Source organism: Neltuma alba, unplaced genomic scaffold (assembly GCF_004799145.2).
Source record: "Neltuma alba isolate B1F8T4 unplaced genomic scaffold, ASM479914v2 tig00012340_pilon, whole genome shotgun sequence".
Classification (NCBI taxonomy): domain Eukaryota; kingdom Viridiplantae; phylum Streptophyta; class Magnoliopsida; order Fabales; family Fabaceae; genus Neltuma; species Neltuma alba.
The window spans coordinates 93,673-120,044 of record NW_021636849.1 but is presented as its reverse complement, the minus strand read 5'-3'; the positions used below and the strand labels follow the sequence as shown (position 1 = coordinate 120,044).

Here is a 26,372-nt window from a genome sequence, read left to right as displayed (position 1 = left end):
TATAATAATTGAAGGACCTAGTAGTATATTCATAATAAAAATTTAATGAATTGACTTATAAATAAAACTAAAAAAAAACTGCATCTCTCTTCTTTATAAATAAGACTAAAGGATTAATTTGTTACTCTTATAAATTACTTCTTTAGTCCTTAATATAAGACTTATTTAACTAATTTGATTAGATTAAGAAAGTTAGGTAAGTTAATTATAAAAAATATGACATGTTTTCCTAAAGCACCATAATAATCTTTTTTAATATCTTTTCTCTCTTTTCTACTTGACTATGGTTGGGAGGTTTCTATAAGGGTACTTTAGAAAAAAATTGATAAATATGAGAAATAGGTCTTATATTTAAGACCAAAATCAATTCAACAATTAAATCTTATATTAAAGACCAAAGGAGTAATATTTAATCTAATAATACATGATCATGATCATGTAACAAATATTATAATTAAGTGATTTAATAACTCTTTAAATTTGTCTAAATTACGCAATTAAGTCTTATATCAAAAACTGAACCGCGAAGGAAGCAGTAAATTTCCTCATTTCGCCATCAACGATCCCGTCTATACAAAGAAAAGAAAGGGACTCTGCGAGGACCCAAATAAATTGCAAGACAACAATACGTTATACGACAACAAATGGAGCTTCTCAGAATGATTAACTTCGCAGTCACCGACGAAGTGTAGCCGAATTCCTACAGTGCTCTGGATTTTCAAACCCGCAAACTTGTGGGAATGGCATGACCAGCTTGAGCAGATGGAGGTGTTAGCTGGCACAATTCATCCCTCCTCGGAAGGAAGTCCAAGGTTCTTGATACTGACGATTGATAATTATATTGGTCTTCTTCAGCGCGCTGCTTGAAGGGATTTACAAGACCAACGAGCAAGTCAACTATGTAAACTACAATCTTATTACCCCTGAATCATCAAAGCGTAACTTCTCTCAAATCCTGTGTGAACTACAGTCTTGCATTGTGGAGGCATCTCGTGAATGTATCAAGTATCAGACATGGTGTGCAAGAGTAAGATGTGCAGGGATTTTTACATGCGCAGGGGAGCTTTATATGAAGCAAGTGGGCAATTTTATATCCTTATACTTTCAACAAAATGGTTGAGATCCAGTATTTTTTTTTTATATAGGGTTGATGGCAAGGATAATCTCTTTGTTCTGGATCTTATTTACTTTAGGAGAATTGAGCATGAGTAAGACAATATTCGTTAAGGGTAACTATTGCTCCTAGTTTTTACCAAGTGTTCCAAAGAGCTCAATATCCATGTAATGTCAAAAATTTATAAATTAGATTTCTACTCAATTTATGTCATTATCATTCACATTTTCTATGAATATCTGCGTTGTTGACTCATTTCTAATACTGACGAGTTTCTCACTTTATAATCATCTGTCAGCTTTAAGCAGCTCAAGCGAATCCATGCCCTCTCTGTGACGCTTGGAATTCTACCCAATTTCCAGTCTTTGGCTTGCAATCTTTTAGAAACTTACAAGAATCTGGGCAAGCTACGAGACGCTCAAAATATCTTCAACCAGATTCAACGTCCAGACATTGTGTCTTGGACATCCCTCCTTAATCTCCACCTCCACTCTAATCTTCCCGCCGAATCCCTTGCTGTCTTTTCCCTTTACATAGACAGTGGATTCAGACCGGACAGCTTTTTGGTTGTCGAAGCTTTATTGTCATGTGGTCGTGGCAAGGATTTGATCAGAGGAAGGGCCATTCATGGGATGATCTTAAGGAATCATTTAGACGTGAATTCTATTGTGGGTAATGCACTGGTTGATATGTAGTGTCAAAATGGGAAAATTGAAGTGGCAGTCTTAGTCTTCGAAAGAAAGAGATTAAAGGATATCTTTGCTTGGACTACTCTATTTAATGGGTATATTTTGTCCAATGATGTGCATTCTGCACGTCAATTGCTCAACGAAATGCTTGAAAGAAGTGCGGTTTCTTGGACATCAACGATAACTGGTTATGTTAAAGGAGGAGCTCCAGTTCAAGCTCTTGGGGGGCATACTCTCAAATGTTGAAATCAAAGGTAACTCCAAATGAGGTTACCCTTTTGTCACTTTTGACAGCTTGTAGTCATTTAGGATTAGTCCTTGAGGGAAAAATGTTGTTCAACAGAATGAGTCATTACCATCATTTGAAACCCAACATTCAGCATTATGGATGCCTAGTTGATCTTCTTGGCCGAGCAGGGTTTCTTGAAGAAGCAAAAGATGTGATTGAAATGATGCCTATTGAACCTGATGCTGCAATCTGAAGGTCCTTCCTCACAGCTTGCTTAGTCCATGGGAACTTGAACTAGGCTGTAATAGCAGGAAGGATGGTGATTGAGCTAGAACCAAGTGATGATGGTCTTCATATGCTTCTGTGGAATGCTTATTATGTTGCAAACATGTGGAAAGAGGCGTTAGAAGTAAGGAAGCTGATGAGAACTACTAAGGTTAGAAGAAAGCCTGGTTGTAGTTGGGTTGAAGTGAATGGTATTGTTCAAGAGTTTCAAGTTGATGATACATTGCTCCATTATAGCTCTGAGTTTTGCTTATTGCAAGAACTGAAAGAGCTCTCAAAAACCGAGCTATTTTGAAAAGCCTTGATTTTTAGAAATGACTGGTGGTTAGGTTTAATTTGTAGATTCATTTATTATATCTAATCAATGTGATATGAGTGCGCACTAATATTGATATCTACAAGAATTTTCATCTTAATAAAAATTAATATTAGAGCAATTTTAACTGAACTCTTTGATACCTAAAGAATATTAGAACTATTGTTTGGGATTTTGGTTTAAAAAATATTATATCTAATTTTCTATGACTTCTTATAAATAGAATTTCAAAATACTATTGAAAATAATTTGTGTTATTTATAAGTCACATTCTGAAATTTTGTTGTATTTAAATTTTTTGTATGAATGTAGAATTTTACCTTTAACTTATTATTCTGTAAATTTGGTTCCTATAGGTAAAATTTAAAATTTATTAAATTTTAAGACATAGTTAATGATATTTATTTATTTTTGTTTTAACAAAATATGCTGTGAATGATTTATAAATAGGACTAGAAGAATATTATAAAAAAATGAAAAATAAGGGGAGTATTAAACATATTCCAACACTATAAAATCTAAATGCTAGGTGTACGAGTAAGTTTGCCCAAACTCGTTGATACCAAAGGGATTTTGCTCAGGTGAAATTTGATTAGAGTGCAAATATTATATTAGGGTAAAAACCGAAGTCGATCATGCAGATAAACGATTTTAGTGGTTTAGATATAAGCAACGCGGAATGAATGGGAAATGATTAGGAAAACTTTGAATATGATGATAATTAATTATTAGTATTTAATAATGATTTGAACGCATAAAATTACTTATCTTATCAACTACACAGTTACTTATTACTTCTTCACACAGGAACAGGCCAGCTTATGCCCAAGCCAAACGTGAGAAGGAATCGATTATCAATATAAGGCTGAGGAGATTGGTGCGCGTATTTCAACTAACACCTTTTGCCTACCATTTTCTTTTTTGAGGTAATTTTCATCACTTAAATTTTAGTTTTTCACTATTTATTTATCACACGGTCACTGTTTATAAGTCCCTTGTATACAAACAAAATTAATAATTTTTTAATATTTGCCCTTATTAAAAAAACTATTAAGAATATGATTTATATTTTTTCTTATTTATTTGTTTTATCTTTCTATAAATTTATTAAGTCAACAAATAGGAATAAAATTGAAAAACATCAAGTCAACTGCCAGACTTTTTCTTTACAAAACTCATTTGTTAAGAGTACGCAACTTCGAATTATAATTTTCTAACAACTAACGGTTTTCGTTTCGACAAAATCTGTTACATTTCCATAATTAATACTTTTGTCCTATTTACATAGAAAATTTCGCAAAAAATACATTTATAGTTTTTTAATTTTACGTAAGGATTTAATTTGTTTTGTTAACTTTAAAAATATATTTTTAATCATTTAATTTAAAAATTATCAACAAAAAGTTAATGACATTGAGATTTTAAATGTTGATTAAAATATTCTAAGATACTAACATATTAAATTTAAATTTTAAAATAACCATAATTGTTCGAAAAAAATCATCACTTAAAATTGATAATAATTTTAAGATTAAAAAACTAAAAATATATTTTAAAGTTAATGGATCAAATTCAAATCTTACACCAAATATATACTTTTGGCTGAAAAATTTTAGAATGGAATGTTTTCATTTTTAAAAGACATTAATAATTTATCAAAAATTTTAATATAATTCTTTTTATTTTTACCTCGTTAATTATTTGTTAATCTTACTACATTAATTATCTCACACTACCTCCCTCTGAAAAAAAAAGTATTTTTAAAAGATAAGGTGCGTTTTTTAGATATTTACTACTTTTAATTAATTTTAATCACATATAATTCGATCACTTGTATCCTGTAAAAAGAATAAGTTGAAGTAGAGTATTAAATATTAATATCGATATAATGAAGATGAAGAATAATCTATTAAAGGGATGAACATTCTTAGATTAATAATAATTTAATTAGACATCTCATGTGCCGAACCAATCGAAAAATTTGTATGCTTAAAGTCATTAACAGATTAAGGCCATCCTCTTCATATATAAGACGTATGTGTGAATTAAGAAATGCAAGAATAAAGTTTAAGCATATTTTGCTGATTTTAGGTGTAACGACTCCAGTGATTCAGTTTTAAGCATATCATAATCACTTGAATAGTAAAAGGTTCAATTTAAAATCATGTAAGTGATGGTTTTATTTAATAATGCATTAATTTTAATTATGGAATGGATGGTCAATAATAAGTTTGCGGGTAGGGCTTAATTGCTCATCACCCAAAACGAACGAATATTATACTAAAATGGATGACTTTGTATTTTACTTATTTGAGTAGATTAAAAAAATTATTTAAGTTAGTTATTTGTAATAAATAGATGTTATTTTTCTTAAAATATCCTTATTAATCATATCTATTAGTTAGAATTATCATCTGGTAAAATATTTAATATGTGTAATTACTACAAAAACTACTTTATGAAAAAATAGATAAATATAAGAAATAAAGTAAATTGAAGTCTTAAATTTAAAACTAATTTAAATATTAAACTAGTTCTTGTATTGAAGATAATGCATATATAAATAAGATATTCTTGGTGGATTTTGCAGGTTCGCAGTGTATCAATTGGTTTGAATTTATTATGAATATCATTTTGTCTTCGGTCCCCAAAAAAAGAAATAAAGCGTTCCAACGGATTCGGTCCCATGCTTCATTCGTATTGAGATACTCTCATTCTTTACAGCTGGGGATTTGCACTTAACGTTAAATATAACATTTTTTTATATTTATTATTATTTTTAAATTAATTTACTTAACTTATAAGCTTATACTACCAACAGTTCTTGATATAAGATTCAGTTCAGTAATTTAGGAATATTAAGAAAGTTACTAAATTATTTAATTATATCACATGTTACGTGATTCTCTAAAAAAGTTTATGTAGATCATTAGATCATATATCAATTTATAAGTGAGGCAAATTTGTGTGGAGAAAAATGATAAATACAAATAGTTTAAAGTAATATAATAACTTCTTTAATTTTTTCAAATTAATGAACTGAGTCTTATACTAAGAACCGAACATAGTATTCCCTCCAATCTTAAATATAAGATCCATTTTATAGTATAATTTATACTATAAAATAGATCTTATACTTAAGACCGGAAGAGTATAATTTATTGTTATACATGAGTATCTTGCAATTTACAAATTTATATTATATTTCGAGAAAATTGCAGTAAAGTTTCACTCAAGAGAATTAAATATAAAAAGATTTTTTGAAATCATCAAATTATTTTGAAGTCCCAAATTGCCCTTTTTTAAAAGTATGAATTGACAACTGAAAGAACAGTCATTATCAATTTAAAAGGTAACGATTAACTATTATCGCTGTAGGTATTAATAACAAATTGTTTCAACGCATCACAAAAATGTAATACATGAGTGGTAAATAGCTGCTGCAATAGTTATTAATCATTACACCTTAAATTGTTAACTACTACATTTTCAGATGTTAATGCATATTTTAAAAAAAGATGATTTTAAAGGATCTTTTTGTAATGAGGTCCCTTAGGACTTTAGAATAATTTGATGATTTCCAAGGATTTTTTGTTTTTAATTCTCTTAGGCAGGAGTTGATTGTAATTTTTCCTTATATGTTTCATAATTAATTAATTAATTTAATTTTCTTAATATATTTAAATTAATTGAATAGAGCTATGTTTAAGTAAACAATGACCAATGAAAATGTGATAAAAATGGTGAAAAGCCTAGAAGATCTTGTTCTTTAAGTAAATTTCAAAGTTCAATATATAAAGAATCTAGGTGAGAATTATTATTTTGAAAAAAACCTAGGTGAAAAATTCGTCTGTACAGAAAATGCTGATTTGGTAATATAAATAAAATTGTATTGAGAAAATGTCTCTTGATTTTAAGAAATTTTAAGGATATCGACGTTTGCTGTAACCATGATATGAAGAATTATCTTCAGGCAAAAAAAAAAAAAGATATGAAGAATTATCAAGCACCAACTAAAATTAAAGTTTTGTTGGTTATGAGCAAAAGAAAAATCTGTTAAGCGACAACACATACGAGCTACCGAGTTAGGAACAATAATCATAATAAAAATTCATATATCCATATTAATATATGAACTTTAACAAATCATATTCTTTACTTATTATATGTAATTTTTAAGGAATATAAATTTATCAGAAATTCAAAATTAAAAAAAAAACTCAAATTATTATGGTCACTCTCAACAAATTATCTAAGTGACAGGTTTTTTTTTAATACATTTTCAACGCTTGCATGCACGCAAAGGGATCAATGTCGAATTTGAGCATAGGGAAGTCGTTCTATTTGCAAATTTAATTTATTACTAATTTTGGCTCCATATTTGCAAATTTAGCTTATTTTTACTTGAAAAAAATATATAAAACTAATTTTGGCCCCATTTCCATGAATTCTTTCACCCAAACCAAAAGGAGTTATCCCCAGGATTACATGCCATGAACATATGAAGCCAGGATTGAGAGGAAAATTAAAAGACGGAAGCATGAAAAACGAAAAATTGTGATGCATGAGGGTTTTGCCCCTGTAATGCCACAATTGCATGGCAGGTTACTACCCTTTCATCTTTCTGTCAGCTCTCAACTTGTGAGTCTCTCAGCTGATATCAGAGTTCAGAGGCATACGTAGTTCCTGGCAAACACTGGCTCCTGTGTTGCTCTTGAAATTAACTCGAACTTGGAGGGGCTGGAAGTAAAAAAGAGGAGGGGAAAAAAAAAAGATAAGGGAAAAGTCTTTTGGTCAAGTCTTCTCAGTCAACCGTTGGTGGGGAAAAGTAGTTGTCACATTCAACTATAGAAACTGATAAGTTGTGGTGGATGGTGAATTATAATTACAGAGAAATGAAACGAAACTTCCTTCCTAGATCGCCGTTGCTGCTGTGTAAGTTCTGCCGCAGGTTAGTAAACTTTGATTGATTACCCTCCTATCGAACTTTGAGTCTCTCAGCGGACGCCAGTGCCATCCGTAGTTCCTAGCAAAGTAGCAGTACCAGTCCCAGCGTTTATTTATCATGGCAAGTCAAGGGCTCCTATCCCCCTCCTTTTCCGGTGAATGGACTTACGATGTATTCCTTAGTTTTAGAGGTGAAGATACCCGCACCAATTTTACTGGCCATCTCTACAATGCTCTCAAGCTAAAGGGTATTCTAACTTTCATTGATGATGTGGGTCTCCAAAGAGGGGAAGAAATCACTCCAGCTCTTCTCGAAGCCATCCGACAATCGAGGATTGCCATCATCGTTTTCTCCAAAAATTATGCATCCTCTACTTTCTGCCTTGATGAACTTGTCAACATACTTCACTGCGTCAGAGGAGAAGGTCGGTTGGTCTGGCCGGTTTTCTACGATGTCGATCCATCAGAAGTCCGACACCAGCGTGGGAGTTACGGACAGGCGTTGGCAAAACACGATGATCGATTCCAAGCCAACAAGGAGAAAGTGAGGGAGTGGAGGGAGGCTTTATGTGTGGCAGCTAACCTATCTGGCTGGCATTTCCAACATGGGTACATTTCACCGCAACTTTCTGTTTTTTTTTTCATACTTATTTCTTCAAAAAGTGGAACTAAAATAAATCCTGATGTAGGGAGTGTACACTAAATTTGACTACTAACTTTGGATTCACTTCACATGATTTTCTGCCCTGTCGCAGATCTCAACCTGAATATGAATTTATAAATGGGATCATTGAAGAGGTATCCAAAAAGATCGATCGCGTTCCTTTACACATAGCTAATCACCCTGTTGGACTGGAATCTTCTGTTCAAGAAGTGATCTCACTTCTGGAACTTGGGTCTGATAAGGGGGTTAACATGGTAGGGATATGTGGAATCGGTGGAGTAGGTAAAACAACAGTTGCACGGGCTGTTTATAACCTCATCGGTGATCAATTTGAAGGTGTCTGCTTTCTTGCTGATGTTAGAGAGAAGGCTATTGGCAAGCATGGACTTGTGCAACTTCAAGAGACGCTACTTTCTCAAGTAGTTGCAGAAAAAAATCTCAGACTTGGAGATGTTCATAGAGGAATTCCAATCATAAAAAGAAGGCTCTGCCTGAAGAAGGTTCTTTTGATTCTTGATGACATTGATAAGCTTAAACAGTTGCAGGTACTTGCCGGACGACCTGATTGGTTTGGATTTGGCAGTAGGATCATTATCACGACGAGAGATAAACATTTGCTTAGTGCTCATGGGGTACAAAAATTATATGAGGTGAAGGGGCTAAATTTCAATAAATCCCTTGAATTGCTGAGCTGGAATGCCTTTAAGAATAACAGGGTTGATCCAGATTACATGGACGTTTCTCACCGTGCAGTCTCCTATGCTGCTGGCCTTCCGTTGGCTTTGGAAGTAATAGGGTCTGACCTATTTGGTAGAAGTATAGAAGAATGGAATTCTCAGCTAGACAAGTATGCAAGAATCCCTTGTAAAGAGGTCGATGAAATCCTGAAAGTAAGCTATGATAGTTTGGAAGAGAATGAGAAGGAAACTTTCCTTGATATTGCTTGTTTCTTTAATAAATTAGAACTGACTTACACCAAGGAAATGCTGTATGCACATGGCTTACACGGAGACATTGGAATTAGAGTCTTAATGGACAAATCTCTCATCAAGATGGATAGTTCAAATTGTGTGAGAATGCATGACTTAATTCAGGACATGGGCAGAGAAATTGTTAGACAGGAATCAACATTTGAGCCTGGCAAGCGTACTAGGTTGTGGCTTGATGAGGACATCGTTCATGTTTTGGAAGAAAACACGGTAAATTAGAATGGTCTCCATGGTTTTACCTTTTTCTTTTTATGAATTATTTCGGTGAAGATGAAACGGACCGTTGTTTTTTTAAAAAAAAAAAAAACAGTTTTTCTTGCCACTTTATCATGCTGTCAACATTTTCTTGAAGTGCGACATACTCCTCTGCTCGTTAAAATAAAACCTAATTATCTAATTTGAGTAGATTAATGATGTTGGTTAAATAAGTCAATATGATACGTTTTTTCTAAAAACACATAAGTATCTTCCTTAATTCGCTCTTTCTCCTACTTGATTATTGTTAAAGAAGTACCGATAGGGTTAACTTGAAAAAAAATTGATCAACATGTTAAATATGTCTTGTATATAAGACCAATATCAACTTCCCAATTAGGTTCTATATTAAGGACTGGAGAAGTATTATAAATTAAATTTAGTTAGTTAGTTAATGTGACAATATGGATATGACATTCCTAATAAATCTCTGAGTTTTGTTTATGCTTTGGCATTCAAAGGGAACTGAGAAAATTGAAGTCATTATGCTTCACTCATGCAAATATATAGAAGTGCAATGGAGTGGAGTGGCATTCGAGAAGATGAAAAACCTGAGAATCCTTATTATCGAAAATGTACACTTCTCCAGGGGCCCCGAATATCTCCCTAATACTTTGAGAGTATTGGACTGGAGAGGATATCCATCATCATCTTTACCATCTGATTTTAAGCCCAGGAAACTTGTCATACTCAGCCTACCTGAATGCTGCCTTCAAATTTTTAAACCATCAAAGGCATGTATTAGATTTTATTTTTTCTACCTACGTTCATATATTCTGCTGGTCTTATATATTAGTGGTAAGTTAATTTTGATCATTTTGCAGGTGTTTCATTCTTTAGGTCTCATGGATTTTGAAGGTTGTAAATTCTTAACACAAGTACCTAACCTATCTGGACTGCCTAACTTGGGAGCATTGTGTCTTGATAATTGTACAAATCTGATTAGTGTTCATGAATCAATCGGGTTTCTTGATAAGCTCAGATTGTTGAGTGCCCAAGGTTGCACTCAGCTTGAAATCTTAGCAACTCGCATCTATTTGACTTCTCTTCAGACTCTGGATCTCAGGGGTTGCTCAACGCTTTGGAAGTTCCCAGAAGTACTGGGACTCATGGAGAATATAAGAGACATTTATTTGGATCAGACTGCCATAAAAGAACTTCCATTTTCAATTGAAAACCTTATTGGATTGAAACGGCTATACTTGAGGCGTTGTCCACAGCTTAGACAGCTGCCAAGCAGCATATTCTCAATCCCCAAACTCGAGGTGGTGCTGGCTTACCGAAGTAGAGGATTTCAATTATTTAGAGGGTATGAAATTCAAGCAAAACAGAGGCCAGAAGTGTCTTTTGCCACGATTCAACTCTATTCTCTACCAGATTCTAGCAATCAAAGCACAAGGGACGCTCAGTTCGATTTTTACCTTAATGGTTACTGTATAAGCAAAAGCGAAACAAATTTCTTTCAAATATTTCCTCTTCTAGAAACTTCGGTTAGTTTTGTTCGGCTTTCCAGCACTAGCATCGGATTTCCTCCTTTTAGGGGCCGCTCTACTATCCTCCCAGTGATTGAGAACCAAAAGACAATATTAACAGCCTTCTATGCAAGCAGGGAATCATCAGTTTCTTTCTGGTTCTGTGAGAATTTCCCAAAGATAGGCATATATGTGATTGGGGGATCAGGCACAGAAATAGACTACTCAATCTTGGACGTTAGGCTGAGAGTGTTTGTCAATGGTTCTGAACAACTTGTTTATTTGGGTAATTACATAGTTTGTGAACGAAAAATGGCAAAACATATGATTTGGTGTGGCTTGCGATGCAAACACAATAGGGTGATTTCAACTCATAAATGGAATCATGTTCATGTTTCGTGGGAGTTGAAATACCTCAGGCCATATGATCCTCGGGTAATTTCGGACGACAATGGAACCCCAACAATCGAAATAGATTGGTCTGGAATTCATGTCTATGAGGAAGAAAACAGCAGCATTGAAAATATGCGGTTCACAGACCCTGATATCTCTCTGTCTCAGGTTGAAACGATGAGGAATGACTATATAATCTGTTTTCAGGACACATCAGATTACTGGGAAAGCGAGTTGCTCACACTGATGAAAGGTACCATCTTTTTCTCTAGCTTGATTTAATCACCTTGCTTGTATCTTGTTCATCGCTTGAGGGATGCGTTCTTGCTGGCAGACCACTTTAATAATGAGTTATTAATATAAATGAAATCAGTTTCTTTGCTTGCTTGAAACCGGTTTTTCGCTCAATGCTAAAATTGTTACCCTTTGCTGCAAAATTATCCTGTGTTTTTTACACCCCTTCTCAACTAGACTCAAATAATTTCCTGTCAAGTTTGATTCATGAATTCAGTTATTAATAGAGCTAATTTAGATTTTTATGTGCTTTATGTAAACACAAGAAGTATGATTCCAGCTTGCAATTTCTTGTGAAGATGAATGCTCTTTTATTGATAAATATTCTAACTAATTTGCTAGTTGAGTTTGAGTCAAATTTTGAGTCTTTGAAATTAATGAAAGTATGCCTGCAGGCATAGATCTATGTTCCATCTTTTGCAGGACAATATCTTTATCAGTTACATAAATGAATATATCGGTTCATGTTTTTTCTTTTTCTTTTTTTTCCTTTTCTTTTTTTGGCCCATATATCAGTTTATGTGTATGTATTGTTATCGTATACTGATCGAATATGCGCTAATTAGTAGATATCAATGTAACTGATCTTAATGGCTGAATGTCAGTCATAATCTTGGGAAAACTTCACCAATATAATGAAAAAGGGACCCTTGTATGGGGAGCCATTACAATTTTAGAATGTTGGGTGGTAAGTTCTTGGAACTACTTGACGCTTGCAATGCTATCTCCTAATCAAACTTGTCGGTTTTCTTGCTTAGAGGTTAATTTCTAGAAGTTATGGATACATCCCATACTTTTATGGTGAATCAATTATCATTATGATTGTTACAAAAAACACGTTTGAGAGGAGTGATAAAGATTGAAGCGGAAAAAAAGAGAGAAGCGGTGTGTGCAAGATTGGACAATAGTGGTGATTATGCAAAACTTGTGACGGTGCGGCCTCTACTACCACTATGTAAGAGGTCCATGTTTAGAGAAAAGTTCAGTGTCACTTACAGCGGTTGTCGGTGACAGACCGCTGTTAGAACACATTAGGAATGCAAACAGTTATAAATGGCATTAATAGAACTGAAAATGACAAGTATTGATCTGAAAATGATAAGTTTGGTTTTTTTTTTTATTTGCTATTATTTTAGTTAGTTAATTAACAAGTTGTGAGTTGGAAATAACAAGTGTTGAGCTTACACTGGCAAATATTGAACTAGAAATGATGAGTTTTCTAACTTCTTTTTTTTTTCACAAAAAAAGCATATGGGTAATTTCACAATATTTCCAAAATATCTGGTGAGGCGTCGCTTCATTCCCTGTTATTTCTAAGTGTTAGCTGTCTAACTTGGGATTTCATATGTTCATACTTTTGTTTTAGAGATTTTCTCAAACATTCGTTACAATTTTCTTTTTTTTATCCAGATAAAAAAAAATTGTATTTATTATTGAGATCAAATAGTGAAACCCAATAATTAATTATTGAATGAGGACATTTGGGGATGAGCTCTACATTTGAAACATATTTATTGAATTCAACTCCTTTAGCTATTAGTATCCTTCAGAATTTGTTATTTATTTCTTATAAATATGATAAAGGGAGTATAACACAGCTGGTGCTACCATTGCAGCAGCGAATTCAACTCCTTTACTTAGTTTTGAAGAAGTTCAGCAGAGACTTGGTTTTGAAAACTCGAGGCTGCTGTTTAATGTGGCTGACAACTTGGATCGGTTGTGGAGTGGGACAAGAGTACTCTGTCTTCTACGCGGGGGAGGTGGCGGGATAGAAGGTGAAGTGGACAACTACTTATTCAATCTTAACCAATAACTTTATCTGAGTGTTATTGACGCCATTATGTTGTTTTGGAGGGATTGTCATTTTTTTCCCTATCTTGTACCTCACCAAGGAACACAGTACCCCAACATTTGTTCCCATTATGTGTGCATGTAATGCATATGTTGTCTCAGCTAACAAAACATTGCATTTAATCAGCCAGTAACTAATGTATTATGTATACATGTAGTTACACGGGAGAAGATACATATGTCCAAGAAAGAGTCGTTGGATACCACCTATCACAGTGATGATAGTAATGTTCTGAGTGCCGCTGTTGAAATTATCGCTGTAAGTTGCAAATAGCCAGTGAGGTAGTTAAATAAAGTAATGAGAATGTGTGAACTGCATAGTGCTTAGTGCATTTTATTACGTGCATATTGCAGGATGCCACGTCTAAGGAACAGAGGGAGGGAATATCTTCTCAGCAGTCCATCAGCGACCAGAAGGAAACTTGCTATCGTGTGACCCCCTTAAAGTTGCCCCTCCAACTTTTTGGGCGGCCGATTTGGGAGGATATTTAGTAAAACTAAACCATGATTAAGAGAATAGTTTATTAAAAAAAAAGTTTAAGAATAGATTTTGTTTTTAAAAAAAAGTGATTTTGATAAAGAAGGGTGTCTCGATGGTTGTTATTAAAAACATTTTTTTGATGTGCAGCTGACTACAAAGAACATAAATTAATATGATAATTACATAAAAAGTATATTTTTATTGTTATTTTTTTGAAATAATAAATTTGTAAATAATATATTTTTTTGCCAACATAATAAATCATACTACCTCTGGTCCTAATTTATTGTTTATATAATTAATGAATAATTACTATGTACATAATATAAAAGAAAATTGATAATTTCATATCAAAAATATAAATACTGAGTATTATAAATAATTCTACTGGACCTTTCCTCTTTTTTTCTTTTTTGGGTAATAAATCTCCCTTCCCTTTTCTTCCATGCGCATCAGAATCTTCTTGTTATAGTAAAAGAAAAGCATAGCACTTGCACATACTGGCCACATTTTCTCTATCCATCTTGTCCCAAAAGTCACGAAAAAGTGAAAATTTTTCACTTCTTCCAAAACCTTGGTTTCTCATACTTAAAATGGGTGGTATTTGGATGGTTTTCAAGCCAAATCATGGTTTAAAACCCAAAAATATTTTTTTAAAGTTTGCCAAACACTTTTTTAATATAAAACCCATTTAATTTATTTAAAATGAAAGAAAAGTTAATAAATTATCTTAAAGTATTTATATTTATTATTTAGTTTTTTCCAAACTACTGTTCTTGTTCTATTTATAAGGTACTTCTAACATGTTTCACATGAATTGCAGTAACTCTCTATTAAAATATAACAACTTTTCAACTTTATTTTATTTAACATATACATGTTTAAAAAAAATTAACCATCTATATTATAATAAATGAAGAACAAAATAATATATTCATATTAGAAATTTAATGAAATGACTTATAAATAGAACTAAAAAAAAGGTATCTCTTTGCTTTATAAATAAAACTAAAGCAGTAATTTGTTACTCTTATAAATTAGTATATAATATAATAATATATGATCATAATCATGTAACAAATGTTATAATTAAGTGATTCAATAACTCTCTAAATTTTTCTAAATTAGTCAATTAAATCTTATTAAAAAAAAACTAAAGCTCGAAGGAAGCAGTAAATTTTCTCGTTTCGCCATCAACGATCCCATCTATACAAAGAAAAGAAAGGGACTCTCTGAGGACCTGGATAAATTACAGGACAACAATACGTTATACGCCAACAAATGGAGCTTCTCAGAATGATTAACTTTGCAGTCACCAACGAAGTGTAGCCGAATTCCCACAGTGCTCTGGAGTTTCAAACCCGCAAACTTGTGGGAATGGCACGACCAGCTTGAGTGGATGGAGGTGTTAGCTAGCACATTTCATCCCTCCTCAGAAGTAAGTCCTAAGTTCTTGATACTGACGATCGATAATTATATTGGTCTTCTTTAGCGTGCTGCTTGAAGGGATTTACAAGACCAACGAGCAAGTCAACTATGTAAATTACAATCTTATTACCCCTGAATCATCAAAGCGTAACTCTCTCAACTCCTGTGTGAACTAGAGTCTTGCTTCGTCGAAGCATCTTGTGAATGCATCAAGTATCAGACATGGTGTGCAAGAGTAATATGTGCAGGGATTTTTTATTTTGAACAAAGTATATGTTAGATATGATTAGTTTTGATGATATCAAATAATAGAGCAAAAAGTTTACATAAATTATTTATCTCATGCTTTGACTAATTACTGTATTTAATATCTTGACTAGTTTCCTCAAGCAAAGAAAGGAGCTATTATGTTGGACTTTGAGTTATAGAGAATGATCAAGAGGAAGAAGAAGAAGAAGAGATTGAGAAAAGAAGAACTTACAAAATCAAATAGAAATATCAAGATTCAAATTCATAAATTTGATATTAGAGATTGCTATGTTCAATTAGAAGTTTGAATGACTCAATCGGAAACTAAAATGCACAAGCTAGAAGTTATATCATTATATATTGAGTCACCCTTCATATAAGCATTGAAAATAAGCTTCAGAGATGATTTCATGGGCATTACTCGATCAACAACTCGAGTATACACTTATCGATCAATTTATTGAGTAAACACATACTCTGTTATGCCCTGTTTTTCGTTCAGCTCTGACACAGGTTCGGTATTTCTCTAATATCTCTTAAACCACAAATCTGTTTGAGGTGAAACTTGATTTATATAAAATTAGACTCAAAACACGGTTCATGGACGCCAAGATCAACTTCAAAGACTTTCATATGAGGGAGATATATTGTTCAAAACATTGCAGTTAGGTTTAACACCTTTATTCTGACCTTCAGTCACTATGATGAAGATAACTTTGTGAGTACAATGAATTTTGGGGTGATTTTTGTTACATTAGAAAGTAGACTCAAAGATCTTTTTGGGGATAGGTCATTTGTAAAATTTGGAGTTGAATTGGAAGATTCATGATCACTTAAAGTTGACCTTCGTTTTGCTTGAATTCGAATTCGAATTTATTGAGGCAAAGACCAGAAGTTCTACATTGATCGATTAAGCTCTCGAGCAACATGCTACTCAAACATATTATTGAGTAAAAGCACTAGAAGAAATGAGAAAATGAAAAGCCACTATCAGATGTCACTCGAGCCAGTTATCGAGTAAACTAATGTTCGAGTTGATGATCAAGCAACTACATACTCGATCACTTTATTGAGTTCCTAGTACTATCTCTTCAATTCTTCTCTTTTATCTTCATATGTATTACTAAGGTGCTCAAGCTATAATCTATCTTTGAAAATCTGAAAGCACAAGTAATCAATAACATTATTGATTAAAGGTTAATTGATAAAGTTATCGAGTTACTGAGGAATATTTTTTTTTACATCTGCAACTTTATCAATAACATTATTGATAAAGGGATTTATCGATAAAATTATCAAGCAAATTTGAAAAGTTTTAATCTCCATATTTGTTAAATTATTGATCACGTAATCGATCAAGTCATAATTGATAATGACTCAGATAATTTGGTAAGCTTCCTTAACTCAGGTATTGTGTTAAATAGTTTATGTATTATCGATCATTTCTTTATCGATAACTTGTTCGAACATTGTATGATAATTTACTTCTGGTTAATTGATAATATGTTGGGTGAAAGTATTCTTTCAAGATCTTTAATCGATCAATCATTTATTGATCAAATAATCGATCATCAACACCTTCACTGCACTTATCTGTTTTGAGCTATTTTCATATCACTTTTCGATCATTCATTTATCGATAGAATGATCGGTCATCAAGACCTCTGTATTTTCTTTTCACATAACTTGATCAATCAAGGTCTTTCCCTAATCTTTTCTGAAAACATCTTTCAACAAACATTTATCGATCACTTAATCGATTAATCATTAATCGATCATCATCTATTTTGTAACTTCATTGTGAAAGTTTCTTTAAAATCTTTTTCCGATCACTTTTTCTATCAACCATTTATCGATAAGGTATTCGATCAACACACTTTGAAAATATATTTCTCTCATACTTAGCTTTATCGATAATATGATCAATCAAACATTTTTTGATCATTTGTTCGATCATTAAACCAATTTATTTCACAATAGCTATTCACAATAATCTTCAAAATCTTTTATCTCTTTATCTTGAAGCTTTTTTTAGCCTTCCTTTGACACATAACTCTCTATTGAAAGAATACGAAGGCAAACATAACTTGAAAAAGATAGTTCTTGCATAATTCATTTAGAGTTCACTATATTCATGTTTTATCATTTATCGATCATGTGTTTGATCATCGTATGATCCATAATCTATTCGATAAATGCATATATCTAATTCAGTCTTTTTTCTGATATTTAATCGATAACTTGATCGATTAAGGGATTATCGATCCAGACATCGATCAAATTATTTCAGGTAAAGAGTCACAACGAATTTATGACATGAAGAATAAACTTTTGTCAAAAGCTTCCAACGGCTAGTTTCAACTGTCATACTCTTTGAGTCAAACGGGAAGAAGATGCTCAACGGTCAAATGCCTAATATCATCTATAAATAGAAGAGCATTTAAAATGAGAAAAAGCAAGAGAGTATGAGCTTACAACATCAAATGCTAAAATGCCAAATCAACATATTTTGATTTAGAGCTCTAAGAGAAAACTACATTTCTTTGTACTTCAAAAACTATAATATATATATTCGTAAGATAGAGAGGAGAGTTTTCCAGATGTGCTTAAGAGTCATCTATCACTTCTTTGAGAGAAGAAATATTCAATCTTCGTTATCATTATCAGATTATATCCTTACGGTGTGTAAGGGGGAGTATTTACCTCAATGTGAGGTTGTTGTTGAATAGATTGATTAGTCTAAGGATTGTAAGTGGCGTCACAAGTACCTAGATCAAACTTGTGGTTATAGCGATTCTCAAGTACTTGTGTTAAACTTGAGGGAGATAGTGGATTGAAAATCTCAGGAAGAGCCTGGGGACTGGACGCAGGTTAGTGAGAACCGAACCAGGATAAATTACAGTTTGCATCTTCTTTTCCCTTACCTCTGTATATTTCCCACTAAACTATTTTACTATTGTGATTACGCTTATGTCAATTTATTGTTTTTATATTCAGAATTTCTTATGAATTTCATTACATTATGAAAAGGTTTTTAATTTTAATTAACATCCAATTCACCCATCTTCTTGGATGATCAACCATTCTTATAGTACATGCACAGGGGAGCTTTATATGAAGCAAGTGGGCAATTTTATATCCTTACACTTTCAACAAAATAGTTAAGATCCAGTGATTTTTTTTAAAAGGGTTGATGACAAGGATAATCTCTCTCTTCTAGATCGTATTTACTTCAAGAGAATTGAATATGATTAAGATAGTATTCGTTAAGGTTAACCTTTGCTCCGTGTTTTTACCAAGTGTTCCAGATAGCTCAATATCCATGTGATGTAAAAAAATTTATAAATTGGATTTCTACTCAATGTATGTCATCATCATTCACATTTTCTAGGAATATCTACATTGTGTTGAGACCGTCTTCCCTTGTCTCATTTCTAATACTGACGAATTTCTCACTTTATAATCATCTGTCAATGATCGATGAACTATAAATGCTTGCAAAGATCCCTAGAGAAATGTACCAGCTTTAAGCAGCTCAAGTGAATCCATGCCCTCTCTGTGATGCTTGGAAGTCTACCCAATTTCCAGTCTTTGGCTTGCAATCTTCTAGAAACTTACAAGAATTTGGGCAAGCTACGAGATGCTCAAAATATCTTCAGCCAGATTCAACATCCAGACATTGTGTCTTGGGCATCCCTCCTTAATCTCTACCTCCGCTCTAATCTTCCTGCCGAATCCCTCGCTGTCTTTTCCCTTTACATAGACAGTGGATTCAGACCCGATAGCTTTTTGGTTGTCGGAACTTTATCATCATGTGGCCGTGCCAATCATTTGATCAGAGGGAGGGCCATTCACGGGATGATCTTGAGAAATCATTTAGACGTGAATTCTATTATGGGTAATGCGCTGATTGATATGTATTGTCGAATTAGGAAAATTGAAGTGGCAATCTTAGTCTTCGAAAGAAAGAGATGAAAGGATATCTTTGCTTGGACTACTCTGTTTAATAGGTATATTCTGTCCAATGATATGCATTCTGCATGTCAATTGTTTGACGAAATGCCTAAAAGAAACGTGGTTTCTTAGACAGCAATTATAATTGGTGATGTTAAAGGAGGAGCTCCAGTTCAAGCTCTTGAGCTGTTTTAGAAAAATGGAGGTCTGTCCTAGCGCAGCTACAATAGTGGCAGTACTCTTTGCATGTGCCGATACTAGCGCTCTTAATTTTGGTCAGTCCATCCATGGAAATGTCAACAAAACAAACCTCGAGCTGGATGTCACAGTGAAGAATGCTTTGATGGATATGTACTCAAAAAGTGGGAGGCTTGGGTTGGCTTGGCTATAAGAATATTTGATGAGATCTTGGATAAGGATGTATTTTCATGGACAACAATGATATCAAGCTACACATGTCATGGACAAGGACAACATGCTTTGGAGGTATACTCTCAAATGTTGAAATCAAAGGTAACTCCAAATGAGGTTACCCTTTTGTCACTTTTGACAGCTTGTATCCATTCAGGATTAGTCCTTGAGGGAAAAATGTTGTTCAACAGAATGATTCATTACCATCATTTAAAACCCAACTTTCAACATTATGGATGCCTAGTTGATCTTCTTGGCCGATCAGGGTTTCTTGAAGAAGCAAAAGAGATGATTGAACTGATGCCTATTGAACCTGATGCTACAATCTGGAGGTCCTTCCTCACAGCTTGCTTAGTCCATGGGAACTTGAACTTGGCTGTCATAGCAGGAAGGAAGGTGATTGGGCTAGAACCAAGTGGTGATGGTCTTTATGTGCTTCTTTGGAATGCTTATTACACTGCAAACATGTGGAAAGAGGCATTAGAAGTAAGGAAGCTGATGAGAACTAGTAAGGTTAGAAGAAAGCTTGGTTGTAGTTGGGTTGAAGTGAATGGTATTGTTCAAGAGTTTTATGCTAATGATACATTGCTTCATTATAGCTATGAGCTTTGCTTATTGCTAGAAGAACTGAAGGACCTCTCAAAGACCGAGCCATTTTGAAAAGTCTCAGTTTTTAGAAATGACTGATGGTTAGGTTTAATTTGTAGATTCATTTATTATATCTAGTGCTTAGAATCAATGTGATATTAGTGCACACTAATATTGATATCTACGTGAATTTTCATCTTAATCAAATCAAAATTAATATTAGAGTAATTTTAACTAAATTCATTGATACCTAAAGAATATTAGGACTATTGTTTGGGATTTTGGTTTAAAAAATATTATATCTAATTTTGTATGACTTCTTATAAATAGAATTTCAAAATACTCTTTAAAATAATTTGTCTTATTTATAAGTCACATTCTTAAATTTTTTTGTATTTAAATTTTTTGTATGAATATAAAATTTTACCTTTAACTTATTATTCTGTAAATTTTGTTCTTATAGGTAAAATTTAAAAGTTGTTAAATTTTAAGATGTAGTTAATGATATTTATTTATATTTGTTTTAATAAAATATGCTGTAAATGATTATAAATAGGACTAGAAGAATATTATAAGAAAATGAAAAGATGAGGGGAGTATTAAACATATTCCAACAATATAAAATCTCAATGCTAGGTGTATGAGTAAGTTTGCCCAAACTCATTGATACCAAAGGGATTTTGCCTAGGTGAAATTTGATTAGAGTGCAAATATTAGTGTAAAAACTGAAGTCGATCATACGGATACATGATTTTTGTGGTTTAGACATAGGCAACGCGGAATTAGGGGTGTTCATGAGACGAGACGGGACAGGAACGACCCGTCTCAGTCCTGTCCCGATAATTGGGATGGGACGGCTTTTTCGTCTCGTGTCCTGTCCCGTCCTAATAGCGTCTCGTCCTAATTGGGACAGGACCGAGACGTCCTATCTCTTTTTTTTTAATTTGAAAACTAACAATATAAGAAATGTAGAAACTTATAATAAAAACTGTGAGGAAACTATAAAAAAATGACGAAACAATGACAAAGAAAAATATTTTTTGTAATCATGAGAGACAAAAAATAAATAAACCTAAAATATTCACTACAAAGAATATTATGTAATCCATACAAAAACAACTTATAAACAAATAAAAAATAACAATTGATAAATATCATTACCAAAATACTATTACAATAATAAATAAAATAAATATATAACAATTAAAAATAAAAATAATATATTGGGACGGCATACTTCCGTCCCGCATTCCGTCCCGTCCCGAAACAATTTTGTTTTATCCCACTTTCGTCTTGTCCCAAAAGCTTTTGGGTGGGACACTGGGACGGGACACAGTTAAACATCCCTACACAGAATCAACGGGAAATGATTAGAAAAACTTTGAATATGATGATAATTAATTATTAGTATTTAATAATGATTTGAGCGCATAAAATTGCTTATCTTATCAACTACACAATTACTTATTACTCCTTCACGCCCAACCAAACCAGCTTACGCCCAAGCCAAACATGAGAAGGAATAGATTATCGACATGAGGCCGGGGAGGCTGGTGCACGCATTTTAACTAACACCTTTTGCCTGCCATTTTCTTTTTTGAGGTAAATAAATATTTAAATTTTAGTTTCTCACTATTTATTTATCACACAGTCACTATTTATAAGTCCCTTGTATACAAACAAAATTCATGATTTTTTTAATATTTGCCCTTATTAAAAAAAGTATTAAGAATATGATTTATATTTTTTCTTATTTATTTGTTTTATCTTTCTCTAAATTTATTAAGTCAACAAACAAGAATAAAATTGAAAAACATCACTTATTTATTTTATTTTTTTCCCTGTATTTTAAGTCAACTGCCAGATTTTTTTCTTCACAAAACTCATTTGTTAAGAGTACGTACGTAACTCCGAATTATAATTTTCTAACAACTAGCGGTTTTCGTTTCGACAAAATCTTTTACATTTCCATAATTAATACCTTTGTCCTATTTACATAGAAAATTTCGCAAAAAATACATTTATAGTTCTTTAACTTTATGTAAAGATTTAATTTGTTTTGTTCACTTTACAAAATATATTTTTACTCATTTAATTTAAAAATTAGCAACAAAAGTTAATGACATTGAGATTTTAAATATTGATTAAAATATTCTAAGATACTAACATATTAAATTTAAATTATAAAATAATTATGATTGTTAAAAAAATCATCATTTAAAATTAACAATAATTTTAAAATTAAAGAACTAAAGATATATTTTTACATTAATGGATCAAATTCAAATCTTATACCAAATACTCCTCCGGTCCTTAAGATAAGATAAGACCTAATTGTTGAACTGGTTTTAATCCTAAATATAAGATCCATTTTTCATGTTTATCAATTTTCTCTAAATTATCCCTATAGATACTCTTTCAACCATAATCAAGTAGAAGAGGGAGAGGGGGTACTAAAAAATATGATTATGATATTTTAGAAAAAATGTGTCATATTTTTATAATTAACTAACTTACCTAACTTCCTTAATCTAATCAAATTAGTTAAATGAATCTTATATTAAAGACCGGAGGAGTATATACTTTTGGTTGAAAATTTTTTAGAATGGAATGTTTTCATTTCTAAAATACATTAATAATTTATCAAATTTTTTTAATATAATTCTTTTTTTGCCTCGTTAATTATTTGTTAATCTCACCACATTAATTATCTCACACTACCTCCCTCTGAAAAAAAAAAGTATTTTTAAAAGATAATGTGCGTTTTTTAGATATTTACTACTTTTAATTAATTTTAATTACATATAATTCGATCACTTGTATCCTGTAAAAAAGAATAAGTTGAAGTAGAGTATTAAATATTAATATCGGTATAATGAAGATGAAGAATAATCTATTAAAGGGATGAACATTCTTAGATTAATAATAATTTAATTAGACATCTCATGTGCCGAACCAATCGAAAAATTTGTATGCTTACAGTGATTAACAGATTAAGGCCATCCTCTTCATATATAAGACGTATATGTGAATTAAGAAATGCAAGAATAAAGTTTAAGCATATTTTGCTGATTTTAAGTGTAACGACTCCAATGATTCAGTTTTAAGCATATCATAATCACTTGAATAGTAAAAGGCTCCATTTAAAATCATGTAAGTGATGGTTTTATTTAATAATGCATTAATTTTAATTATGGAATGGATGGTCAATAATAATTAATAAGTTTGCGGGTAGGGCTTAATTGCTCATCACCCAAAACAAACGAATATTATACTATTTTGAATCCTTAATAAAAGATTTTGTTTGACTTTTATTTTGACTTATTGATATGTATTGTCCAAATGGGAAAATTGAAGTGGCAGTCTTAGTGTCAGAAACAGAGATTAAAGGATATCTTTGCTTGGACTACTCTGTTTAATGGGTATATTCTGTCTAATGATATGCATTCTGCATGTCAATTGTTCGATGAAATGCCTGAAAGAAACACGGTTTCTTGGACAACAATGATAACTGGTTATGTTAAAGGAGGAGCTTCAGTTCAAGCTCTTTAGCTCTTTCAGAAAATAGAGGTTCATCCTAGCGCAGCTACAATAGTGGCAATACTCTCTGCATGTGCCGATACTGGCACTCTTAATTTTGGTCTGTCCATCCATGGAAATGTTAACAAAACAAACCTTGAGTTGGATGTCACAGTGAAGAATGCTTTGATGGATATGTACTCAAAAAGTGGGAGGCTTGGCTTGGCTATAAGAATATTTGATGAGATCTTGGATAAGGATGTATTTTCATGGACAACAATGATATCAGGGTACGCATATCATGGGAAAGGACAACATGTTTTGGAGGCATACTCTCGAATGTTAGAATCAAAGGTAACTCCAAATGAGGCTACCCCTTTGTCACTTTTGACAGCTTGTAGCCATTCAGGGTTAGTTCTTGAGGGGAAAATGTTGTTCAACAGAATGATTCATTACCATCATTTGAAACCCAACATTCAGCATTACGGATGCCTAGTTGATCTTCTTGGCTGAGCAGGGTTTCTTGAAGAAGCAAAAGAGATGATTGAACTGATGCCTATGGAACCTGATACTGCAATTTGGAGGTCCTTCCTCACAGCTTGCTTAGTCCATGGGAACTTGAACTTGACTGTAATAGCAGCAAGGAAGGTGATTGAGTTAGAACCAAGTGATGATGGTCTTTATATGCTTCTGTGGAATGCTTATTATGCTGCAAACATGTGGAAAGAGGCATTAGAAGTAAGGAAGCTGATGAGAACTAGTAAGGTTAGAAGAAAGCCTGGTTGTAGTTGGGTTGAAGGGAATGGTATCGTTCAAGAGTTTCATGCCGGTGATACATTGCTTCATTATAGCTATGAGCTTTGCTTATTGCTAGAAGAACTGAAGGAGCTCTCAAAGACCGAGTTATTTTGAAAAGCCTCGGTCTTTAGAAATGACTGATGGTCAGGTTTAATTTGTAGATTCATTTATTATATACTTGTTTTATTATGAAAGGAGTGTACATGTAGGAAACATAACATACTTGTTTTTTCCCCCCTCAATTAAACGCAAAAATCCTTCTATTAAAGACTTATTTGAAATACTGGTAGGTGCTAACATATTTATAGCTTATCTGAGTCTCCAACCATATTCACCGTGTTCATTTAGCTTGATTCTGACCGTTAATCGAAATTAAAAAAATTTAAAACTCATTAATTTGATTAGTGAAATAAAAAAATAGAGACGAATCATAACAAATGATAAAAATTAGAAACTAAGAGAAATTTAACAACTCTATATGTGTCCAAGTATGCCGACATATATGAATGGTATTTACTCATAGAAAGTTTGAAATTAAAGGGGGCAGACAATAACTTAAAGAGAAATAAATAAATAAATAATCTGATGGTCTTTCTTGTTTTATTATAAATCGTAAATTTGATACTTGTGAATAAAAAATTACTTTGCCCAATTTTTTTGGACAAAAATCAAAATATATTAATAATAAAATAAAAGATACTCCTCCGGTCCTAAATACAGTAGGACCGGAGGAGTACAAAGTCAAGTCAGAAAACCAGCGAATAACGGACAAGAATTAAGACAAAAAAATTTCCTAATTCTATCCTAGAAGCTAATTTTACACAAGAGAGAGGGGAAAAAAAAGCAAGTAAAGATGAAATAATATTAAGGAAAAATTGATCTGCAAGTCCTTATGATTTCATTCAAATTTAAATTAGGTTCTTGTAGTTTTTTTTTTATCCCATTCTTATAATTTATTTTGGTAGTGGTGTTAGTCCTTCTGTCAAAAAACCTTAAAACCGCCGTTAATTAATTTGAGTTAACATAAATGAAGTGTCCTAAATAAAATCTGACTAAGCACACACATATAATCTTCATTTGCCTCCTGGCACGTGAAAGCAACTGGCGCAGTGTTGTGAGTCAGTTTGGGGCGAAGGAACTATTAAACTTCCAACTCAATTGACCTCACAAAGTCCCTCGCAGGGTCACTCACTACCCTGTTCTTTGTTTCAAAAAACAGGGTAATATTTTGTGGAGCATTTGTCGCGCTGGAGAAGACAAGCCCATCTCATGTGTGAACACCTTATTTACTAACTTGACCCCTTAAAGCTGGAGTTCATATCAAGAGCTACTCTATGATGATTCATAAGATTGTTTCTCCAGCTTTTCCATCGCACTTTTATTATATGTTCGTTCATAAGTGACATCCAAGAAGCAAGTGTGTGCGCGTTATATATTCCCCACCCT

General features: G+C 32.6%; 5 protein-coding genes across 5 annotated transcripts; all 5 read left to right on the top strand.

The window, feature by feature from the left end:
• The first annotated feature begins 644 nt into the window (after window positions 1-644).
• LOC114726114 (pentatricopeptide repeat-containing protein At2g46050, mitochondrial-like) lies at window positions 645-2,285 on the top strand. The gene is made up of 4 exons (XM_028912675.1): window positions 645-688; window positions 856-1,017; window positions 1,413-1,786; window positions 2,098-2,285. Exons 1-4 carry the CDS (start codon window positions 645-647, stop codon window positions 2,283-2,285), a joined length of 768 nt encoding a protein of 255 aa, XP_028768508.1.
• Window positions 2,286-7,531: 5,246 nt separating this feature from the next.
• LOC114726113 (TMV resistance protein N-like) lies at window positions 7,532-13,990 on the top strand. Its single transcript, XM_028912674.1, has 8 exons — window positions 7,532-8,189; window positions 8,336-8,663; window positions 8,790-9,443; window positions 9,950-10,222; window positions 10,313-11,606; window positions 13,264-13,422; window positions 13,657-13,757; window positions 13,853-13,990. The coding sequence occupies exons 1-8, from the start codon at window positions 7,699-7,701 to the stop codon at window positions 13,988-13,990; spliced, it is 3,438 nt and encodes a 1,145-aa protein (XP_028768507.1). The 5' UTR covers window positions 7,532-7,698.
• A 5,227-nt stretch (window positions 13,991-19,217) lies between these two features.
• LOC114726111 (pentatricopeptide repeat-containing protein At1g31430-like) lies at window positions 19,218-19,631 on the top strand. The gene has a single exon (XM_028912673.1). It carries the CDS (start codon window positions 19,218-19,220, stop codon window positions 19,629-19,631), a length of 414 nt encoding a protein of 137 aa, XP_028768506.1.
• Window positions 19,632-20,048: 417 nt separating this feature from the next.
• Window positions 20,049-20,681, top strand: LOC114726110 (pentatricopeptide repeat-containing protein At2g20540-like). The gene has a single exon (XM_028912672.1). The coding sequence runs from the start codon at window positions 20,049-20,051 to the stop codon at window positions 20,679-20,681; it is 633 nt and encodes a 210-aa protein (XP_028768505.1).
• Window positions 20,682-24,317: 3,636 nt separating this feature from the next.
• On the top strand, window positions 24,318-25,040 carry LOC114726109 (pentatricopeptide repeat-containing protein At2g20540-like). The gene is made up of 2 exons (XM_028912671.1): window positions 24,318-24,525; window positions 24,646-25,040. The coding sequence occupies exons 1-2, from the start codon at window positions 24,318-24,320 to the stop codon at window positions 25,038-25,040; spliced, it is 603 nt and encodes a 200-aa protein (XP_028768504.1).
• The last annotated feature ends 1,332 nt before the right edge of the window (window positions 25,041-26,372 follow it).